The sequence below is a fragment of the Oncorhynchus keta genome, chromosome 32 (assembly GCF_023373465.1).
Source record: "Oncorhynchus keta strain PuntledgeMale-10-30-2019 chromosome 32, Oket_V2, whole genome shotgun sequence".
NCBI lineage: Eukaryota > Metazoa > Chordata > Actinopteri > Salmoniformes > Salmonidae > Oncorhynchus > Oncorhynchus keta.
The window spans coordinates 16,228,430-16,252,535 of NC_068452.1; the positions used below are offsets into that span (position 1 = coordinate 16,228,430).

Below are 24,106 nucleotides of genomic sequence, written 5' to 3' on the forward strand. Positions count from 1 at the left end.
TCTAATACGGCATTCTTTTTCATAATAAAATAATACAAACGCATCTGGTTTCCAAGCCTTCTTCTCTTATTTGTTAAACTAACTTCTATTGTCCACCAAGAGTGGCTGAATATCCTCTTCTCTTCATTTTGCTCCTCTACTGAGCGAGGTAGCAACAGTGTTCCTCTCCCCAAGTCTCCATCTTTATATTCAGTGAGCTTCCCAATACCCTCGTAGAGTAGGCCATTCATCATCACATGGGATATCATTGCTTTAGTGGTGCAATATGTCAGATGTCAGATAGACCTACTCTATTTGTTAAAAAAGGCTTTTGTCATCTCATCAATCTTTCTAACTCCTCTAAGAAATAATTTAAGCCTGCCCCTTACTTTACCTCTGAGAGATAAAGGACAGGCTTGTGGCCAAAACTGTTGTTTGTGTATGCGGAGGCATAATGCCCATAGGGGGCACAGAGGCACATGCCCCCTCAGATTTGTCCTCTTTACATTTTTCTTAAATAATAAGAATTTTTCCTCTCTGTAATACTTCTAGCCCCCTATCAATTTCATGAAGTTGGCTTTATCTAGCCCAGAGAGTTTCCCAACCTCATAACTAGCTACCAAGTAGCCATTTTAGTCAATCAATTAAATTACATTTATATTTGTGCATTTTAGTCATTTAGCAGAGCAACTTACAGGAGCAATTAGGGTTAAGTGCCTTGCTCAAGGGTATATTGACAGATTTTTCACCATTTGCCGAGTACCTACAAGAGTAGCTAGCAAGAGAAAGAACAGTAGCTTGTCTAACTATGTTAGCTGGTATGCCTGCTGGCAAGGTTCGTATACTTTAGATAAGTAAACAATAGCTAAATGTACAGAATACGACTCCTATTCCTTTCAAACTTTTAGCCAGACTTTAGCAGAGATGCAGGCCTAGCCCCCTTCTGGACCAAAACTTTTCACGTGAAAATGCAATTTGGATACAATGGTGCCGGAGAAGATGACTGCCATTTCACAGTCTCCTAACCAACTGTGCTATTTTGTGTGTTTCTTCACATTGTTTGTAACTTAATTTGTACATAATGTTGCTGCTACCATCTCTTATGACCGAAAAGAGCTTCTGGACATCAGAACAGTGATTACTCACCTCGAACTGGATAAAGATTTTTTCTTTAATGAGTTCGGCGCGAAGGATATACTGCTTCTCCGAGACCAGGCACAAATCCCTGTCATTCGCTTGAAGAAAATACGAAATACAGGGGGCAGAGATCGGGGTGCCTTGTGATAATTTGTTGGCGAGTGTGTAACCCGTCTCTACCATCCATTCTATTGGCCAACTTGCAATCACTGGAGAATAAACTTGATGATCTCCCATCGAAACTATCTTACCAATGGGACATTAAAAACGGTAATATCTTGTGCTTCACAGAGTTGTGGCTGAACGATGACACGGTTAATATACAGTTGGCTGGGTTTTCCATTCATCGGCAGGACAGAACAGCTACATCTGGTAAGATGAAGGGTGGGGGTGTGTGTCTATTTGTCAACAACAGCTGGTGCGTGATGTCTAATATTAAGGAAGTGTCGAGGTATTGCTCACCTGAGGTAGAGCACTCATGAAAAGCTGTAGACCACACTATCTACCGAGATAGTTTTAATCTATATTTTTCATAGCTGTCTACTTACCACCACAAACCGAAGCTGGCACTAAGACCGTACTCAACGAGCTATATAAGGCCATAAGCAAACAAGAACATACTCATCCAGAAGCGGCGCTCCTAGTGGCCAAGGACTTTAATGCAAATAAACTTAAATCTGTTTTACCCAATTTCTACCAGCATGTTATATGTGCAACCAGAGGAAAAAACTGTAGACCACCTTAACTCCACACACAGAGACACATACAAAGCTCTCCCTCAGAATTATAGTCAGATTTGCATCCTCCTCATTCCTGCTTACAAGCTAAAACTAAAGCAGGAAGTACCAGTGACTCGCAGAATAAGGAAGTGGTCAGATGCTAAGCTACAGGACTGTTTTGCTAGCACAGACTGGAATATGTTTTGGGATTCATCCAATGGCATTGAGGAGTATACCACGTCAGTCACCAGCATCATCAATAAGTGCATTGACAATGTCTTCCCCACAGTGGCCATATGTACATATCACAACCAGGAGCCATGGATTACAGGCAACATCCGCACCGAGGTCAAGGCTAGAGCTGCCACTTTCAAGGAGCGGGACACTCATCCGTACTCTTATAAGAAATCCCGCTATGCCCTCAGAGTAACCATCAAACAGGCAACGCCTGCATGTTTCAAGCAGACCACCACAGTACATATGCACAAGAAAGTGAAGGTAATCTGCCTAAATGACTGCCACGTAGCACTCACGTCAATAGCCATGAAGTGCTTTGAAATGTATTATTATTTTTTTTTATTTTAACTTTATTTAACCAGGCAAGTCAGTTAAGAACACATTCTTATTTTCAATGACAGCCTGGGAACAGTGGGTTAACTGCCTATTCAGGGGCAGAACGGGGGTCAGAACGGGGGTCAGCTCAGGGGTTTGAACTCGCAACCTTCCGGTTACTAGTCCAAAGCTCTAACCACTAGGCTGGCGCCCCAGGCTGGCTGTGGCTCACATCAACATCATCATCCCGGAAACCCTAGACACACTCCAATTCACATACTGCCCAACAGATCAACAGATGACGCAATCACACTCCACACTGCCCTTTCCTACCTGGACAAAAGGAACACCTATGTGAGAATGCTGTATATTGACTACAGCTCAGTATTCAACACCATCGTGCCCACAAATCTCATCACAAAACTAAGGACCCTGGGACTAAACACCTGCCTCTGCAACTGGATCCTGGACTTCCTGACGGGTTGCCCCCAGGTGGTGAGGGTAGGCAACAACACATCTGCTACGCTAATCCTCAACACGGGGACCCTCAGGGTTACGTGCTTAGTCCCCTCCTGTACTCACTGTTCACCCACGACTACATGGCCAAGCATGACTCCAAACCATCATTAAGTTTGCTGACAACACAAGCGTGGTAGGCCTGATCACCGACAATGTTGAGACAACCTATAGGGAGGAGGTCAGAGACCTGGCAGTGTGGTGCCAGGACAACAACCTCTCCCTCAACGTGAGCAGGACAAAATAGCTGATCAAGGATTACTGGAAAAGGAGAGCCGAAAACGCACCCATTCACTTTGACGGGGCTGTAGTGGAGTGGGTTGAGAGTTTCAAGCTCCTTGGTGTCCACTTCACCAACAAACTAACATGGTCCAAACACACCAAGACAGTCATGAAGAGGGTACGACAACACATTTTCCCCCTCAGGAGACTGAAAAGAAATGGCATGGGTCCCCAGATCCTCCAAAAGTTCTACAGCTGCCCCATCAAGAGCATCCTGACCGGTTGCATAACTGCCTGGTATGGCAACTGCTCAGCATCCTACCATAAGGTACTACAGAGGGTAGTGTGTACGGCTCAGTACATCACTGGGGCCAAGCTTCCTGCCTTACAGGAACTATATATTAGGCGGTGTCAGGAAGGCCCAAAAAATTGGAAAAGACTCATCACCCAAAGTCACAGACTGTTCTCTCTGTTACCGCACGGCAAATGGTCCCAGAGCGCCAAGTCTAAGTCCAAAAGGATCCTTACCAGCTTCTACCCCCAAGCTATAAGACTACTGAACAATTAATAAAATGGCCACCCGGACTATTTACATTGACAGGAATGGGGGGTTTTAAGTTACGTGGTACGCTTACCTTGAAAAAGGTGTTATAAAAAAGGTGTACAAATCAATAACAATATGATTACATTTGACATAATCACTTATTACTGAATTTTCAATATGATTCAACCTTGGATTTGAAATCAAAAACCTCTGGATTTGGGTTACGCTGACCTTTCTGCTGCACCACAAAGTCTGTAGCATTCTTAGAAGTCCCCTACAGATTCATTACCTACAATACATCTCTGCACTATTTTAGTTATCTGACTATTCTCTCATTGTTTATTTAATTTACTTATCTCAGCAAGTTGATGGTTTCTGTATAGTGTTGGTGGGGCATATAATTCAGTTTTACCGTACTCCTGAACCACTATGATAAATATAATAGTTTTTCTTGAAAGTCCAAATTGTGGGAATACAGGTGAAATCAGTCACTAGTGGCGTAGCAGGAAGATCAGAATGCCACGAAGCAAGAAGTTATTCAAATCTCAGGTGAGTAAATGCTGAATAATAATGTTTAAATAAACATGCATGTGTCTAATATGTACGTGGTAAAAACTGCAGCTATTTTGTGGCGTTCTGTGGACATCCTAATGACTTTTTGTTTACAGGGTATCATGGGAAAATGTTAATCCACTTGTGTAAAGTTGTGATCACGAGAACATCCACATGAAACTTTATATGAAATCACATCACATGTAAAGTGTTCCAAAACCACATGTTTTCACATGAAATACAATTTTGCATGTGCAAAACATGTAGAAATTTCACATGTGAAATCATGTGTTTTTTCCGTAAGGGAACTATACACATGCTGGGGCATCAGGAGAGATAATGCAGTGCAATGGAGAAAGAGAAGAAGGGGTAAGGGGATTATTTGAGTGGCCAGCCTAAATGACATTATAATTATTTATCTTTATGTTCCCATACAGTATATGACATGGGTCTACAGCTTTCAATGGGGCTTCAGTGGCAAATTATTGCTTTCATTTAACCATATCACAGCTTCACAGACACATTTTCCTGCTCCCTGGAGTTGTGTACCCTTGGCCATAAATCGAGATGCATGTCTAACATGTTGTTTTGATAAAAGTGAAATGAAGGTAATTTGCTCTCAGGAGGAAAAACAAAAGTGAAGAGAGGAGAGCCGTAAAGTGTGCAGTGACGTAGGATAGTCTATGCGATCGCATGCTGGAGTTTGTTCTATTTGCCTATGGAGGCTGAGAGAGACACACCGCAAACAAAATATTTCAAATTCTGAAAGCAGTCGGTCGGACTGAGTGAAGTGGAATCGGAGCTGAAACACCCCAAGAGCGATAAAGACTGTGGACGCGCACTGCGTTAAGATGATACCGGTGTTGTTGTGTCAAACACATCATATTACGCGATTTCTGAAACTGAGCCTGCGAAGCACTCTTCCCTTTTCAGTTTTTGGAGCGCAGCGGGCAGCTTTTAATTAATGCTATATTTTCCCTCTGAGACAGGCGTGTGATGTATGTTGCCTAGCAATTACAAGTTAAATGGTATTTTGGAGAAGTCAGCATTAAGAAAATAAATATTGGAGCACCGGACCAGTCTCACATCGGAAAAGCAATACTTGAGAGGACTGTTATGAAGAGGGGTTGAGAAAGGACGATGCAAAGGCTGTCATCGCTTTGAAGTTCGCGAGACCCGACCTCAATCTCTGACAGACTTTCAATCGGCCCAATGAATTAATTATTGGAACCTGTCATGTTCGTTTAATGTACATGGAGAAGAAGAGTTATTTACATGTAGGCCATTATTAAAACCACGCAAAACGCGGTACACTGGCAAGTCCATTCACTGGAATATATAGCGTTGTAATACAGAAGGAAATAGACTACTGAACTACATAGTACAACCAATATTTCCGAAGAGACGTTTGAATTTCCTCTGAAATGGACTGACACCGATCAAACCAAACTTATCTCGATAAGATAATGACCGGCAAGTTAGAGGCTTATTGGGACTTCAGAGTTGAGAAAATGCATAACGACAAGTAACTGACTGACAGTTGGTGTTTCATGTGTGCAAGATTCATTCCAAAAGTGGTGTGATATCCTCTCTTGTGATGATTGAGTATCCCTACTCTGGTACAGGAGGCATCTCGTGGTAACACAGTAGCTGCGGCAAGGAAGGAGTGGAGTTTGGAGAAATCAGCATATAAACAAACGCACAGAAACAATGTGGCTGCGAATTCTTCCGCAGGTATGTCAGGTGCATGCGATATGCTTTGAAAATGAATGTTGTCGTTTCAGTTAATTGCTATGTTGTTTTGTTGGCTCAGCCGAGATTGTGTTTTAGACTCTCACTGCTTGGGACTTTGATTATATATATATTCAAATCAAATCAGATTGAATGTGTCACGTCACATGCGCCGAATACAACTAGTGCAGACTTTACCGTGAAATGCTTGCTTAAGAGCCCTTCCCAGCGATGCGGAGTTTAGAAATAATAATGTAAATAAAATAGTAACATGAGGAATAAAATAAAATACTCAAGAATGGAGCTATATAAAGAGAGTAGGCTACCAGTAGGCCTACCAGAGTTACGAGGTATTTGAGGTAGATATGTACGTGAGAGAAGGGTAAAGTGACTAGGCATCAGGTTATATAATAATACGAGTGAAATAAAGAACAGAGTAGCAGCAGCAAATGATGAATGTAAAAGTATGTGTGTGCAGTATGTGTGTGTGTGTTTTTCGTTTACTACTCCTGTAAAGAACAATATCTAGTGAACAATATACTTTTTCAAATGCAGGTTATTTTGTCAATGGAGCTCTCCAGCACTACTGACTATTATGATTAAAGGGGTTATTGCTAAATATTGTTATGTACATTATTTTGTTGATTCATTCACTTGGCTTGTATTCAAGAATCCCAATTCCAGGGTTCTTAAAATAGCCTAATGACAGAGAGAACTTGCCGTCACCTAAATCAAAGTTTAGCTATATTCTACAACAGCATTCTTAATTTAAAGAATGCTGTTAATGTAACAGCAACACCATTCTTAATTTAAATGTGTAGCCTAATAACAACAGATAATCCCTTTAAAAGCCCAACCCAGATAGTTGGACATGAATGCATTGTTACATTTCAGACAATCTTTCTGTGTTTTTGTGGCTCGCCTGATTTAGCCTAATTTAGGGGAAGATTATGCGTTGTCATTACACGTTTGAATGAGGGTCAAATCTAAATCGGTTAAATTAAATATGACTGTTTTCTTATACAATCATCACATCCGCATAGACAACATTACCTGCGCAGATTGAAAGCGACGAAGGCAACAAAACACTTATTCAGCCCTTGCACAGGCCTACTTGCACGGGAATCTTCATTCTTGAATTCCAGGGGTGTGTATCAAAGCATTGAGAATCAAACTCATGCAGGTGCAAGTAGGGGATTCATTTCTACACAGCCACTGCCTGTGAATCACACTAATCCTATTGCTTGAGGTAAGTCTGGCATTTGTCCAATGGAGAGAGAGGAAGGAATGGTACCCAGGGCTAGGAGGTGAAGGGATTGACAGTTTTAAATGCAGTGAGATTGGCATTCTAATTTAAGCAGAAAAGACAACCTGGACAATGAGGAAGTGGAAATGCAAATAAAACCAACTATGCATATCTGATGGCAGATCAATCATCAACAGTAGCTAGACAACGTACATTCTCAGATCACTTTTTGTTTTTACTGGGCAACCATCCCATGTCTTTGATTTTCATATGATCATTTGATTATGTTAAATTGAATCACTAACATAACACCATTTTTATACTCTAAATTTGCCAAACTGTCTGACCCTGTAGACATTATTTTCCTCTCCACCAAACAATACATTTTACGTTTTCGAATGAATCACTAACATAATGTTATTTTTATACTCCCAATTTGCCTTGCAGACAGACTCTGTAGGCCTACAACTGTTTTTCCAGTCTACCAAACTTTTAAGGACAGTCTTAAACAGGGCCCTCTTTCAGAGGCAAACAGATCCTTGTTCCTTCATCAGGTGTGAATGTCAGTGAGACTCCAGTCTGTTCAGCCTCTCATATAAACTCTTCCTCAATTAGATATTAATGTCTACTTCTTCAATTAAATATCTCAATGTCCTCCTATTTACAGTCTGGGTCTGTCTGTCCCCGCTGATCTAATTAACTCAACGCAGACTCTTCAGATGGAAAGGACCAGACCACAGAGCGGACATTCCCATTAAATTTACTTAATTCTAGTACATTAATTCTATTTCAATGGGCACAGAAGCTACAGAGATTTAAATCCTCCCACCCAACGGCTACTTGGCTGACAGATGGGAAATGGCTTTTGAGGAATAACAGTGTGTGCTAGCACTATACAACAAGGTTCCCCAACAGGCGGCCCACGGGCCATATTCGGCATGTAGGTGATTTTATTTGGCCCCCCAATTTATCAGAGGAAAAAACATAGTGTGGAGAACAGGTATTTGGTACAGAAACCTTTGTTTGCAATTACAGAGATCATACGTTTCCTGTAGTTCTTGACCAGGTTTGCACACACTGCAGATCCTTCTCCAGATCCTTCAGGTTTCGGGGCTGTCGCTGGGCAATACGGACTTTCAGCTCCCTCCAAAGATGTTCTATTAGGTTCAGGTCTGGAGACTGGCTAGGCCACTCCAGGACCTTGAGATGCTTCCTACGGAGCCACTCCTTAGTTGGAAGACCCAGCCACGACCCATCTTCAATGCTTTTACTGAGGGAAGGAGGTTGTTGGCCAAGATCTTGCGATACATGGCCCCATCCATCCTCCCCTCAATACGGTGCAGTCGTCCTGTCCCCTTTGCAGAAAAGCATCCCCAAAGAATGATGTTTCCACCCATGCTTCACGGTTGGGATGGTGTTCTTCATCCTTCTTCTTCCTCCAAACACAGCGAGTGGAGTTTAGACCAAAAAGCTCTATTTTTGTTTCATCAGACCACATGACCTTCTCCCATTCCTCCTCTGGATCATCCAGATGGTCATTGGCAAACTTCAGACGGGCCTGGACATGAGCTGGCTTGAGCAGGGGGACCTTGCATGCGCTGCAGGATTTTAATCCATGACGGCGTAGTGTGTTACTCATGGTTTTCTTTAAGACTGTGGTCCCAGCTCTCTTCAGGTAATTGACCAGGTACTGCCGTGTAGCTCTGGGCTGATCCCTCACCTTCCTCATGATCATTGATGCCCCACGAGGTGAGATCTTGCATGGAGCCCCAGACCGAGGGTGATTGACTGTCATCTTGAACTCCTTCCATTTTCTAATAATTGCGCCAACAGTTGTTGCCTTCTCACCAAGCTGCTTGCCTATTGTCCTGTAGCCCATCCCAGCCTTGTGCAGGCCTACAATTTTATCCCTGATGTCCTTATACAGCTCTCTGGTCTTGGCCATTGTGGAGAGGTTGGAGTCTGTTTGATTGAGTGTGTGGACAGGTGTCTTTTATACAGGTAACAAGTTCAAACAGGTGCAGTTAATACAGGTAATGAGTGGAGAACAGGAGGGCTTCTTAATTAAAGAAAAACTAACAGGTCTGTGAGAGCTGGAATTCTTACTGGTTGGTAGGTGAACAAATACTTATGTCATGCAATAAAATGCAAATTAATTACTTGAAAATCATACAATGTGATTTTCTGGATTTTTGTTTGAGCTTCCGTCTCTCACAGTTGAAGTGTACCTATGATAAAAAATGACAGACCTCTACATGCTTTGTAAGTAGGAAAACCTGCAAAATCGTCAGTGTTTCAAATACTTGTTCTCCCCACTGTATATATATATATATGCATTATCAGTCAAAAGTTTGGACACACCTACTCATTCATGGGTTTTTCTTAATGTTTTACTATTTTCTACCTTGTAGAATACTAGTGAAGACATCAAAACTATGAAATAACATATATGGAATCATGTAGTAACCAAAAAAGTGTTAAACAAATAAAAAATATATTTTCTATTGGACATCCTTCAAATTAGCCACCATTAGCCTTGATGACAGCTTTGCACACTCTTTGTATTCTCTCAATCAGCTTCATGAAGCTTCAGCTTCATCTCAATCAACTTGTCACCTGGAATGCATTTCAATTAACTGGTGTGCCTTGTTAAAAGTTAATTTGTGGAATTTATTTTCTTCTTAATGCTTTTGAGACAATCAGTTGTGTTGTAATAAGGTAGGTGTGGTATACAGAAGATAGCTCTATTTGGTTAAAAGACCAAGTCCAGATTATGGCAAGAACAGCTCAAATGAGCAAAGAGAAACGACAGGCCATCATTACTTTAAGACATGAAGGTCAGTCAATCAGGAAGATATTTGCAGTCGCAAAAACCATGAAACTGGTTTGATGAAACTGGCTCTCATGATGACCGCCACAGTGAAGGAAGTCCCAGTTACCTCTGCTGCAGAGGATACGTTCATTGGAGTTAACTGCACCTCAGATTGCAGCTCAAGTAACAGACACATCTCAACATCAACTGTTCAGAGAAGACTGCGTGAATCAGGCCTTCATGGTCGAATTGCTGCAAAGAAACCACTACTAAAGGTCCCCAATAATAGGAAGAGACTTACTTGGGCCAGGAAACATGAGCATTGGATTTTAGACCAGTAGAAACCTATCCTATGGTCCAAATTTGAGATTTTTGGTTCCAACCACCATGTCTTTGTGATACGCAGAGTAGTTGAACGGATTATCTCTGCACGTGTGGTTCCCAACGTGAAGCATGGAGGAGTAGGTGTGATGGTGCTTTGCTGGTGACACTATCTGTGATTTATTTTGAATTCAAGGCACACTGAGCCAGCATGGCTACCACAGCATTCTGCAGTGATCCCATCTAGGGACTATGTTTTTTTCTCCAACAGGACAATGACCCAAAACACACCTCCAGGCTGTGTAAGGGCTATTTGACCTAGAAGGAGTGCTGCATCAGATGACCTGGCCTCCACAATCACCCCAGCCTAAACCAAATTTAGATGTTTTGGGATGAATTGGATCACAGAGTGAAGGAAAAGAAGCCAACAATGCTCAGCATATGTAGGACCCCTTGAAGACTGTTGGAAAAGCATTCCAGGTGAAGCTGGTTGAGAGAATGCCAAGAGTGTGCAAAGCTGCCATCAAGGCAAAGGGTGGCTACTTTGAAGAATCTAAAATCTAAAATATATTTGGATTTGCTTAACACTTTTTTGGTTACTACATAGTTTTGATATCTTCCCTATCATTCTACAACATAGAAGATAGTAAAAATAAAGAACAACCCTTGAATGAGTAGGTGTGTTCAAACTTTTGACTGGTACTGTATATCCATTGATATCCATTAAAACTACTTTCAGTGCGCACTAATCCTGTGTCCCTGTCACTAGAGTAGTGAGTTCAACTAGCTTTGGCTGCCTTCTATTTGAAAGAATGGTAACGACACTGGGCAGCTAGTTGGCAGAGTCAAAGTAGACTTGAATAATATATGCCATTTAGCAGATGCCTTTATCCAAAGCAAACTGGGTACATGGTAGGGGAAACAGATCATAGAAACAGGCTTACAATTTTGATATCATTAATGGTCAGTCCTTGCATCTATAGCTCTGTCTATGAATTTGAGAGTGGTTACATTTCTCCAGCCCCATCCCTCAGTTTTTTACCGAAAGAGGAGCAGGTAGACACTTTGTTATTGTTTCTACTGCTGATTGCTACTTTAAGAAGTTAAGATGCAGATTAAATACACACCAAAATGTGTTACAGATACTATAAAAATGTCCCATCACTCAGACTGTTAGTGAATACACAGCATGTAGAACAGCAAACAATCAAATATATTTTAGAAAAATATATTTTTACATCAGAATATTAACCACAGTGGTTATAGAGGGTGCAACAGTTCAGCACCTCAGGAGCAAATATCAGTTGGCTTTTCATAGCTGAGCATTCATAGGTTGAGAGAGAGAGAGAGTCGAAACAGCGGAACCGGGACAAGGTGGCACATCCATTGAAACGGGTAAAAATAAATCAGAGGAAAAACAATTCCACTTCGATTCCATTTATGGATAGGTGCATCTTTGAATTCGCTGTTGAATTGCCTGCTCCTTCTCCATTTTCGGGAACACCATCCCACTCCCCCAAAGGAATCGATAGTATATCTTGGCTCACACTGTGATTCTTTGTGATTCTGAGCTCTCAGGTTCATGGGTCAAAGTCATATAAGGTTTTCAAAGTAACAATAAAATTAAACAGCAATTACAATTCCTTGAATTGCTTTTTTTATGTTCATTGGAGAGTCACCTATGCCCTATTATTAGTTATAATCAAAAATAAAGCCAATAAATCATTTGTTTTGTGATTCATATGAATGTACCCAAGTAAAATGTAATTCATAAAACTAAGTGTTATAATCACAATGTCCATGCTTAGACGGGCAGAAATATAACTACCCAGAAAAACTGACATTATTTTATTTTGACTCCCTCATATTTGATGTGTCACAGGTTTTTTACAAAAACGTCCTGCTAAAATCTATAAAAATATATTTCACTTAATCCTTTGAGATGTGTTTTTGTCTCTCTGAGTCAACAAAACAAAGTTATTGTATTTTAATATAAAATACTGGTGTTATACTGTATGTCAATGTTTTGTTACCCTGAATGACACATATCACTACGGGCCACAAATATAGATTAAATGTGATTCCTTTAGCAATAACAATAAGGATCCTATGAACTATTATTAGTAGCAGCAATAGCATTTTTCTTTTAGCTATTTTTTAAGTTATAAAACTGTGTAAAAAACAGAACAAGATCTTTAAATTGTGCAAGCTAGCTGTACTTATCTGTACTTATAGTTGAAGTCGGAAGTTTACTTACACTTAGGTTGAAGTCATTACAACTAGTTTTTTAACCACTCCACAAATTTCTTGTTAAACAAACTGTAATTTTGGCAAATCTACTTTGTGCATGACACAGGTGTTTTTTCAACAATAATTCACTGTATCATAATTCCAGTGGGTCAGAAGTGTACATACACTAAGTTGACTGTGCCTTTAAACAGCTTGGAAAATTCCAGAAAATTTAGAAGCTTCTGATAGGCTAATTGACATAATCTGAGTCAATTGGAGATGTACCTGTGGATGTATTTCAAGGCCCACCTTCAAACTCAGTGCCTCTTTGCTTGACATCATAGGAAAATCAAAATAAATCAGCCAAAAAAATTGTAGACCGCCACAAGTCTGGTTCATCCTCGGGAGAAGGAAGGAGACGCGTTGTCTCCTGGAGATGAACATACTTTGGTGCGAAAAGTGCAAATCAGTCCCAGAACAACAGCAAAGGACCTTGTGAAGATGCTGGAGGAAACAGGTACAAAATTATCTATATCCCCAGCAAAACAAGTCCTATATTGACATAACCTGAAAGGACACTCATTAAGGAAGAAGCCAGTGTTCCAAAACTGCCATAAAAAAAAGCCAGACTACGGTTTGCAACTGCACATGGGGACAAAGATCATACTTTTTGGAGAAATGTCCTTTGGTTTGATGAAACAAAAACAGAACTGTTTGGCCATACTGGCCATCGTTATGTTTGGAGGAAAAAAGGGGGAGGTTTGCAAGCCGAAGAACACCATCTCAACTGTGAAGCACGGGGGTGGCAGCATCATGTTGTGGGATTGCTTTGCTGCAGGAGGGACTAGTGCACTTCACAAAATGGATGGCATCATGAGGACGGAAAATGATGTGGATATATTGAAGCAACATCTCAAGACAACAGTCAGGAAGTTAAAGCATGGTCGCAAATGGGTCTGCCAAATGGACAATGACCCCAAGCATATTTCCAAAGTTGAGGCAAAATGGCTTAGACAACAAAGTCAAGGTTTTGGAGTGGCCATCACAAAGCCCTGACCTCAATCCCATAGAGCATTTATGGGCAGAACTGAAAAAGCGTTGACGAGCAAGGAGGCCTACAAACCTGACTCAGTTACACCAGCACTGTCAGGAGGAATAGGCCAAAATTCACCCAACTTATTGAGGGAAGCTTGTGGAAGGCTACCCAAAACATTTGACCCAAGTTAAACAATTTAAAGGCAATGCTACCAAATACTAATTGAGTGTATGTAAACTTCTGACCCACTGGGAATGTGATGAAAGAAATAAAAGATCAAGTAAATCATCCTCTCTACTATTATTCTGATATTATACATTCTTAAAATAAAGTGGTGATCCTAACTGACCTGAGACAGGGAATTTTTACTTGGATTAAATGTCAGGAATTGTGAAAAACTGAGTTTAAAGTTGTATGCAAACTTCTGTCTTCAACTGTCGATCGGTTCTATGCTAGCGAGAGAGAGAAATGACCCATACGCCACACACATAAAGAAGATGGGTTTTACTATGAAACACAGTTTAACTGACACATGAGGTACAATTTAATTAATTATAGGATTAAATAAGAATTTAACATTTGAAACAAAGCATAAATTAAAAAACATTCCATAAACATTGTGCAAAAAAATTGTTTTGCTTAAAATCATCATGAAAAAGTGGATATCTTTCTCAAAGTAATATCATGGCATTTGAAAGAAATTGCATAAAAAATTATTACACCAAAAAAAAAAAATCCTTATTCTGAACATCAGAATATTAACCAAATCCATTGTCTGAACATCAAATGGAACTCTTGAATGTTCTCAAACTGAACTCATCATTCAATATCATCTTTAAAACATGGATTTATTTTTTAGAATGCTTGTGTATGTTGTTTTATTGTGTAATCATATGTAGTATTATGTAGCCTAACTGGTGTGTAACTTGTAATTTGGACTAATGAAGCTCTGTAAACTTTTCCCAGTCAGAGTTGCAGAGTTTTGAATTCAACGGCTCTGAAATACCTTAAAACTCCATGAAATAGTTTCAAATGATGATATTCAGTATTCATACAACAAGTAAATATGAATTGCATTATTAAATGTTGTAAACTAGTGAAAACACGGCATAACACAGCTACTGTCATTCATTGTAATGAGTGACATTGTGGTATAACACAACTTTTGTTGTGCTGAAGCACAAAAGCGTGATACGGAAGGACTGACTTCATGAAGAAACATATTTAACAGGCAGTTCCTTGGTCACCTATATAAAGTAATGACCTTGACCTACAAAGATTATCCATACTTTTAATATTTAATATAGCATTTTATAAAATAATAACATTAAAAGTATGTTTTCTGTGTTGTACTGAAGGACATGCGTTTTTTTTACAAAGGTTACTTGAGGGTGAAAAGGTGAAATCATCAAATATTTCAGAAAGATTTACTTACCTCATCACATTGATAGAGGGTCTTCAATGGGTCTTCTTTGTGGGTCTTCTGTGATTACCATCATGTGATATGCTTTAAAATGGCTTTTTACCGTTGTTAAACTGAATGAAATTGATGAAGCGCAAAAGTCCGGACAAAGGTTATTCAAGTTTTTAAATATTTTTTAGATACAGTATGTCACCCATTATTCTATATATTGTTGCAAACACTTATGGCATAATTGTGTTATCTTTTTATGTGAAATGAATGGCCTTCGGGCATCAAATTGACAAGTCTCGTCTTTGACCCCCGACAGAGATTTATGGTCCTCACTGATCTTCCTCTCTGTCAGCTCCATCTGTGGCGTTTAGGGGCAGGACTCGGTTGTATACTGGTGGTCATGAGCGCAATCTAGATGGGCCCCGAGCTCTTTAGCGATGGTCCCAGTGGACTTCTTTTCCACGGCAGCACAGGCACCCAGGTGTCAGTTTGGCAAGCAGTACTAACCGTTCTTTCTTGTTGGTAGAAAACAATTATGGCATCTATTAGGCTATAGTTATATTCAAGAATCACAGCATATACTTGAAATAAACAATAGCCTTATAAATAATATGGATTTTCATGTACCACCTGCCTCCTGCACAGTCTCCCCCAGGATGAAAAAGTTTTCAGAGATGAAGATGTCATCCTGAAAACAAACAAACGTTTTGTTAAGACAACAGAGCCCAAATATATCAGTTGGCATTAACAAGCTACCTGTCTTGTATGCTTTGTCAACACACACACACACACACACACACACACACACACACACACACACACACACACACACACACACACACACACACACACACACACACACACACACACACACACACACACACACACACACACACACACACACACACACACACACACAGCAAATACAGGGACATTTATTTTTCAGCAAACATTAGCTATGTCAACTTCAGTCTAGCTAAATTACAAAAACAAATCTGTCAGCAAAATGTATTACAGTACTTGACTATCTGAGGTGGAAGCTAACTACATTAACTAACGTTACCTAATAACAGGGGTACATGGATAAACTGTGTTGCAATTTTAGTTGCAGTTGAGTTGCTTACTAACGTTATTTGCTGGGGGGTGTTACACAAAGATGTCCAGTGTCTGATGCTAGCCTTGTCAACAAAAGTCATGACCGGTTAATGTTACCTCAGGCTCCATTGCATTGACTCGCGTCACCTCCTCCATTCAGTCGCTTTTGCTTGACTACAAAGTCAGCGATGTTGATGATGGTCGTTCGGTAACCCCTACACCATAACATCGAAAGTGCCCTTCATCGAGAATTCTGCCTCCGCGAAATGCTGTCTGCATATCCTGCTAGCTCGAGCTGGCACGTCCTTCCTCTTCAGGACATGGAGCCACTTCTATAAAAGTTGTAGGTCCTTGGGCAGCCAATGGTAATTTACAGAGGGATTTACTTTGAGCCAATTCATACAGCCTGGCGCTATACAGTTCATGTTTGAATTACTACTTGCTGTTGCCATCATCGTTGTCCACCCCTAACCTCACTCTCTTCGATTCACTCCTCGCACGAAAACTCAATACCACAGACAATTTGCTGATTCCTGCCAGTGACGCACTGGCGTCAGTCTTTACTATGGCAATTTAAAATGGAGCTGACCGTAGCTCAAATAAACCCTGTCGGCAATCAAAATACTAAATATAGAGATGTTTTTATGTTAAATTCACATGTTTAGTATTAGTGGATTGAATACATATCTTGCTTAGATTTACTTCCTAAAGTGTTTCCATTCCCCTTTAACACTGTGGGGAATATGATACATCTGTGTGACTGCGAACAGTTCCGGCGACCTTTACCATGTGTCTCATTGACTACTTACAGTGCCTTGCGAAAGTATTCGGCCCCCTTGAACTTTGCGACCTTTTGCCACATTTCAGGCTTCAAACAAAAAGATATAAAACTGTATTTTTTGGTGAAGAATCAACAACAAGTGGGACACAATCATGAAGTGGAACGACATTTATTGGATATTTCAAACTTTTTTAACAAATCAAAAACTGAAAAATTGGGCGTGCAAAATTATTCAGCCCCTTTACTTTCAGTGCAGCAAACTCTCTCCAGAAGTTCAGTGAGGATCTCTGAATGATCCAATGTTGACCTAAATGACTAATGATGATAAATACAATCCACCTGTGTGTAATCAAGTCTCTGTATAAATGCACCTGCACTGTGATAGTCTCAGAGGTCCGTTAAAAGCACAGAGAGCATCATGAAGAACAAGGAACACACCAGGCAGGTCCGAGATACTGTTGTGAAGAAGTTTAAAGCCGGATTTGGATACAAAAATATTTCCCAAGCTTTAAACATCCCAAGGAGCACTGTGCAAGCTATAATATTGAAATGGAAGGAGTATCAGACCACTGCAAATCTACCAAGACCTGGCCGTCCCTCTAAACTTTCAGCTCATACAAGGAGAAGACTGATCAGAGATGCAGCCAAGAGGCCCATGATCACTCTGGATGAACTGCAGAGATCTACAGCTGAGGTGGGAGACTCTGTCCATAGGACAACAATCAGTCGTATATTGCACAAATCTGGCCTTTATGGAAGAGTGGCAAGATATCCGTAAAAAGTGCCGTTTAAAGTTTGCCACAAGCCACCTGGGAGACACACCAAACATGTGGAAGAAGGTGCTCTGGTCAGATGAAACCAAAATTTTACTTTTTGGCAACAATGCAAAACGTTATGTTTGGCGTAAAAGCAACACAGCTCATCACCCTGAACACAACATCCCCACTGTCAAACATGGTGGTGGCAGCATCATGGTTTGGGCCTGCTTTTCTTCAGCAGGGACAGGGAAGATGGTTAAAATTGATGGGAAGATGGATGGAGCCAAATACAGGACCATTCTGGAAGAAAACCTGATGGAGTCTGCAAAAGACCTGAGACTGGGACGGAGATTTGTCTTCCAACAAGACAATGATCCAAAACATAAAGCAAAATCTACAATGGAATGGTTCAAAAATAAACATTTCCAGGTGTTAGAATGGCCAAGTCAAAGTCCAGACCTGAATCCAATCGAGAATCTGTGGAAAGAACTGAAAACTGCTGTTCACAAATGCTCTCCATCCAACCTCACTGAGCTCGAGCTGTTTAGCCAGGAGGAATGGGAAAAAATTTCAGTCTCTCGATGTGCAAAACTGATAGAGACATACCCCAAGCGACTTACAGCTGTAATCGCAGCAAAAGGTGGCGCTACAAAGTATTAACTTAAGGGGGCTGAAAAATGTTGCACGCCCAATTTTTCAGTTTTTGATTTGTTAAAAAAGTCTGAAATATCCAATAAATGTCGTTCCACTTCATGATTGTGTCCCACTTGTTGTTGATTCTTCACAAAAAAATACAGTTTTATATGTTTATGTTTGTAGCCTGAAATGTGGCAAAAGGTCGCAAAGTTCAAGGGGGCCGAATACTTTCGCAAGGCACTGTATATGGCGTATGTGCATTTACACTATGGTTTGACCTTTCGATGTGCGTGCTTCTGTCCCGACTCCCGTCACCTATAAAGCCGTCTATTGTCTATCACGGCTGCGTCTGAAATGTTACACTATTCCCTGTATAGTACACTACACCAAGCGGCTGGCTTTACGTTGATGATAAAGTATATGTTCGACGCCGCAAGGCTGAAATCCTCGAAAGCGCGTGCATCAGCAGCTCCACTTGAACATATTAATCAATGGTAGCCAGGTTGCCAGCACACACATGTTTTAAAGCCCACCTTCCCCAAGCCAAGGTGACTGGACTGATTGCTGCAGATAGTGTGATGCTTGGAGAACTTCAATCAGTCAAAGTTTGAAGCCCAGTAATGAACCAATATCCCACTATACAGTATGTCATATACTTTAGGTGAGGCTGCCAGGTGTATCAATCAGTGCAGTTCGGGAGTCTATTACAGAATATATGGGAATGCAGTGTTTGCACTCTGCAGGAGTGGAGTACAGGTTATCTCTGTTAAGGTCAGGATGGAGGAGTTGAAAGTCAGAGAGGGCAGCTCTTCTATCTGCTCAGGGTCATGTTCAGTAGAGCACATAGTTGCAAACCGTTTTCCAATGGAAAACAAAAATCAGTATTCTTATTGGACATGTTCAGGTACAGTGGTACTTCTCAGTTTCACTCCATTTTGAAAACTGTTCCCCCTAATGAACGGAAAACTGGTCATGCACAGCCCTGAACCTATCGCAGTGAAGGATAGCTCAATGTCAGGATTAGAGTGCTGCTGCAGATTTTATTAGATGTTTTCTCATCTAGCCCATGAGAAATCTATGCCACTTCTGTGCAATTGGTCCCAAGGTATAGCAAGCAACTGGAGAAGAAATTCTAACCACTTGTTTTGATTGAGTCATAGGATATCAGGCATCTCTAGACCACCACATCTAAAATCCTTATATAAATATATATAAAGTAGAAATTAGGATTTGGATTGCAATACAATACATTCAGAGTTCCTCAAACCAATACAATGTGTAAAAAGAAATCGGAAAATGGTTTGAAACAAAAAGATATGTTACGACACATCACATAGACTGATGGCTAGTTGCAGTCTTTGGTTAACTACATATTGTCTCCTTTGTAAATTCATTCTGTAAAAAGATAACCAAATCGGAGAGGACAGGACATTAAGTACCAAAGGTAATCAAATGCGGATGATAACAATAATAGTCGCTCAGAAAGGCCTTTGCTTTTTCTCTCCCTAAGCCCCTTACAACATGAGCCCTGTAAAATTCTCAGAAAATGGGTCTGATCAACTTCAAGTGAAACCTCATTACCTTGGCCTCATTACAATGGCAGTGTTGACAGAGAGCTGGGTATTTAAAGGGGCAATCTGAGATTCAAACAAAAACAAAGTGGCCACCACTTTTTAAAATGTAAAAATGTATTCACTATTCCCAGATTGCCCCTTTAATAGAATGAAGGAAATAATTCCTGGCAAACTGTGATCCATCTGCTGGCTTGCATGACTGTTCTTTATTTTTCGACACACTATGCTCACAGACACATGTATAGAAGCACTTAAAGAAACTGTAGGAGCACTCACTGGTTGCGTCCCAAATGTCACCCTATTCCGAAAGGGGCCATAGGGCTGTGAAAAGTAGTGCACTGTGTAGGGAATTGGGTGCCATTTGGGACGCACATTTCTCTCTCGTTTCCATAGGAGTGTTGTATGAAACTGATATGTCAGTCATAAGGCCAATCAGGGCTGTGAAAAGAGTTGGTGGTGTAATAACCGGGTTACATAGAGATGATGGCTATACTGTAAAAAGGTCTTAACTGTTGTTTGTAGGTATAGATTAATAGATTATACTGTATATGGGCCACACTGTATATTTGACCTTAGATACTGCAGCATTGGAAAATAACTGTTACATGCTGACCAGACCGGACACGTCGAGTGTTGCAAAATAAATGTAGAAATTCATGTTATATAGTTATTGCACCCACACTGCTCGCACGTGCCAACAAGTGTCTGCGTTGCCATGGGCTACAGTAGAACTCCTTTCTATTTCTGATGCAGATCGCGCTGCAAGTCCTGCCTCTCCCATCTCCTCATTGGTTTATAGAAGCAGGTACCCACGTGCCATCTCCTCATTGGTTATACCCATGTGGGTGATTGAAAGACAAACTGTTTTGCCGGTCATCGTGGTAATACTATGAAAGTGTAGATGCTAATCACCATATAAATTCAAAGATGAAAAAGCCTGGAAGGAGGAGAGATGACTAGAAACGATTCGGTTGACAGTTTTATATGTGGATTAATTGTCGGAGTAGAGGACCCTGTGCATTTCAGGTAAAATAACAACTCAATGTTTATATCCCAGGACAAATTAGTTAGCAACAGCAAGCTAGATAAATAGGACAAATTATCTAGCACGTGCAAGCTAACTATCTAAATTGCCATACATTGTTAATGCTTTTCGACCTGTCCCCAAATGAATGTTGGTTCAGAGTTGATAGTTTAACCTGCGTATCGTGATCGCGTTTGGTGTAGGGGGACAAAATAAATTCATGCACGATGGCGCACGTGCGCAGCCGGTTTGGGTTGCGTGTTAGAGATTGCATAGCACAGGGCTGAAGGATATGTAAGAACCAACGCTGGAGTAGAGATGCAGGTACGGGGCGTCCACATTTAATTGGGACGGTAGGGTCGCCTAGTGGTTAGAGCGTTGGACTAGTAACCAAAAGGTTGCAAGTTCGAATCCCTGAGCTGACAAGGTACAAATCTGTCGTTCTGCCCCTGAACAGGCAGTTAACCCACTGTTCCTAGGCCGTCATTGAAAATAAGAATTTGTTCTTAACTGACTTGCCTAGTAAAATAAAGGTTAATTTTTTTTTTATTAAATAAAATAAAAAAAATAAAAAATAAAAATTGGGAACAGACATGGAACAAAACTGGAACAGCGTCAGCACCAGGTAACATAACGACATACAAATATTAATCCTGAAGCGGGGAACAGAGCTTGGGAACAGAATGATATAGGGGCGGTAATGACACAGGTAATAGAGTCCAATAATCGCTGATGCACATGACGTGGGAAGGCAGGTGTGCATAATGATGGTGGCAGGAGTGCGTAATGCTGGGGAGCCTGGCGCCTTCAAACACCAGGGAGGGGGAGTTGGAGCAGGCATGAAAGTGCCTCCCCCCTCCCCCTCTAGGCGCGCCACCCGGCCCGACAAGCTGGCTTAGGCACCCCCATCGGCCCCCGGTTCCATCAGCCCCCGGACCCGACGTCACCACCAACTGGAAAGCCCGATGCTTCGTTTGATGGTTGCTGCCTTCTGAAAGAACCGATGCTGGAGTAGAGAAGCAGGTACAGGGAGTCAAGATTTAATTGGGAACAGATATGGAACAAGACAAGAACAGCGTCAGCACCGGGTAACAAAACAACATACGAACATTAATCCTGAAGCGGAGGGACAAAGCTTAGGAACAGACAGATATAGGGGAGGTAATGACTAGAGGTCGACCAATTATGATTTTTCATAAAGGACCAAAAACAGGATATACTGATTAAATCGGACGGATTTTTATAAATATATTTGTAATAATGACAATTCTGTACAGCACTTTGAGATATCAGTTGATGCAAGAAGGACTTTATAAATACATTTGATTTTGATTTGATTTGAATTACAACAATACTGAATGAACACTTATTTTAACTTAATATAATACATCAATAAAATCAATTTAGTCTCAAATAAATAATGAAATAATATTCAATTTAGTTTAAATAATGCAAAAACAAAGTGTTGGAGAAGAATGTAAAAGTGCAATATGTGCTATGTAAAAAAGCTAACGTTTAAGTTTCTTGCTAAGAACATATGAAAGCTGGTGGTTTCTTTTAACATGAGTCTTCAATATTCCCAGGTAAGAAGTTTTAGGTAGTTTAGGTAGTTTCTCTCTATACCATTTGTATTTCATATATATTTGACTATTAGATGTTCTAATAGGTACTTTAGCATTGCCATCCTAATCTCGGGAGTTGATAGTCTTGAAGTCATAAACACCACAATGCTTGAAGCACAGCGAAGAGCTGCTGGCAAATGCAGGAAAGTGCTGTTTGAATGAATGCTTATGAGCCTGCTGCTGCCTACCACCGCTCATTCAGACTGCTCTATCAAATCATAGACTTAATTATAATATAATTAACACACAGAAATACGAGCCGTTGGTCATTAATATGGTAAAATCCAGAAACTTTAATTTCGAAAACAAAACGTTTATTCTTTCAGTGAAATATGGACCATTCCGTATTTTATCTAACAGGTGGCATGCCTAAGTCTAAATATTGCTTTTACATTGCACAACCTTCAATGTTATGTCATAATTATGTACAATTCTGGCAAATTAATTATAGTCTTTGTTAGGGAGAAATGGTCTTCACACAGTTTGCAACTAGCCAGGCAGCCATAACTGCTGCATATACCCTGACTCTGCTTGCAAAGAACACAAGAGAAGTGACACAATTTACCTAGTTAAAAGAAATTCATGTTAGCAGGCAATATTAACTAAATATGCAGGTTTAAAAATATATACATGTGTATTGATTTTAAGAAAGGCATTGATGTTTATCGTTAGGTACACATTGGTGCAACGACCGTGCTTTTTTCGCAAATGCTCTTGTTAAATCACCCGTTTGGCGAAGTAGGCAGTGATTGAATGATAAATTAACAGGCGCCGCAAAGATTATATGCAACGCAGGACAAGCTAGATAAATTAGTAATATCATCAACCATGTGTTGTTAACTAGTGATAATGTTAAGATTGATTGTTTTTTATAAGATAAGCTTAATGCTAGCTAGCACCTTACCTTGGCTCTTTGCTGCACTGGCATAACAGGTAGTCAGCCTGCCACGTAGTCTCCACGTGACGGGGGATAGGCAGGTGTGCGTAATGATGGTGGCAGGAGTGCGTAATGCTGGGGAGCCTGTCGCCTTCGAGTGCCAGGGAGGGGGAGCGGGAACAGGCGGGGCCAAGCATGACAGATCTAATGTAAAGATAATTCTAACCTGTGCATTGACTATTACAGTTTAACTAGTAAACTGGTAATCCAGAAACTCATATAGTAAAACGGACACGCTGCCCGATCATTATCTGTCTCTTATCTATTCCTATTTCATACTTTACTGTGACCGTCCCATAATCTGAATCTGATTGGTTTACTCTTCATGTTCTTAAGGTTTAGTGATGGGGTATTGTCGGTAGATAGAATAATACAGAGATGATTTTGTCCAATATGGGCGTTGTGAAACTGGACATCACAGGATATTTGCTGTCTAGTCCTTACATAACTAAACATGGCTAAATCAAATAAATACCAAAGCAATAAAGCGACTATTTCTGGACAAATATAATCCTTTATTTATTTTTCAAATGCCAGTCATTGTGTAGTCTATTTTCATTACAGTACTCAGTGGCTATAAACCTTAGTGTCGAAGGGATAACAGTCTCATAATGTCTGAATAGGAATCTATGGGCCAGTTTCCCAGCCCCAGATAACCGCCTCATGCCT

At 40.5% G+C, this 24,106-nt stretch overlaps 1 protein-coding gene across 1 annotated transcript in view; it reads left to right on the top strand.

Moving 5' to 3' along the window:
* The first annotated feature begins 4,956 nt into the window (after positions 1-4,956).
* The window catches only part of LOC118365165 (corticotropin-releasing factor receptor 1), a 156,718-nt gene continuing 137,568 nt past the window's right edge, over positions 4,957-24,106 (top strand). The window contains exon 1 of the mRNA XM_052490700.1: positions 4,957-5,955. Within this exon, the coding sequence (XP_052346660.1) occupies positions 5,932-5,955 (24 nt within the window). The 5' untranslated portion in view covers positions 4,957-5,931. The remainder of the gene's footprint in view (positions 5,956-24,106) is intronic.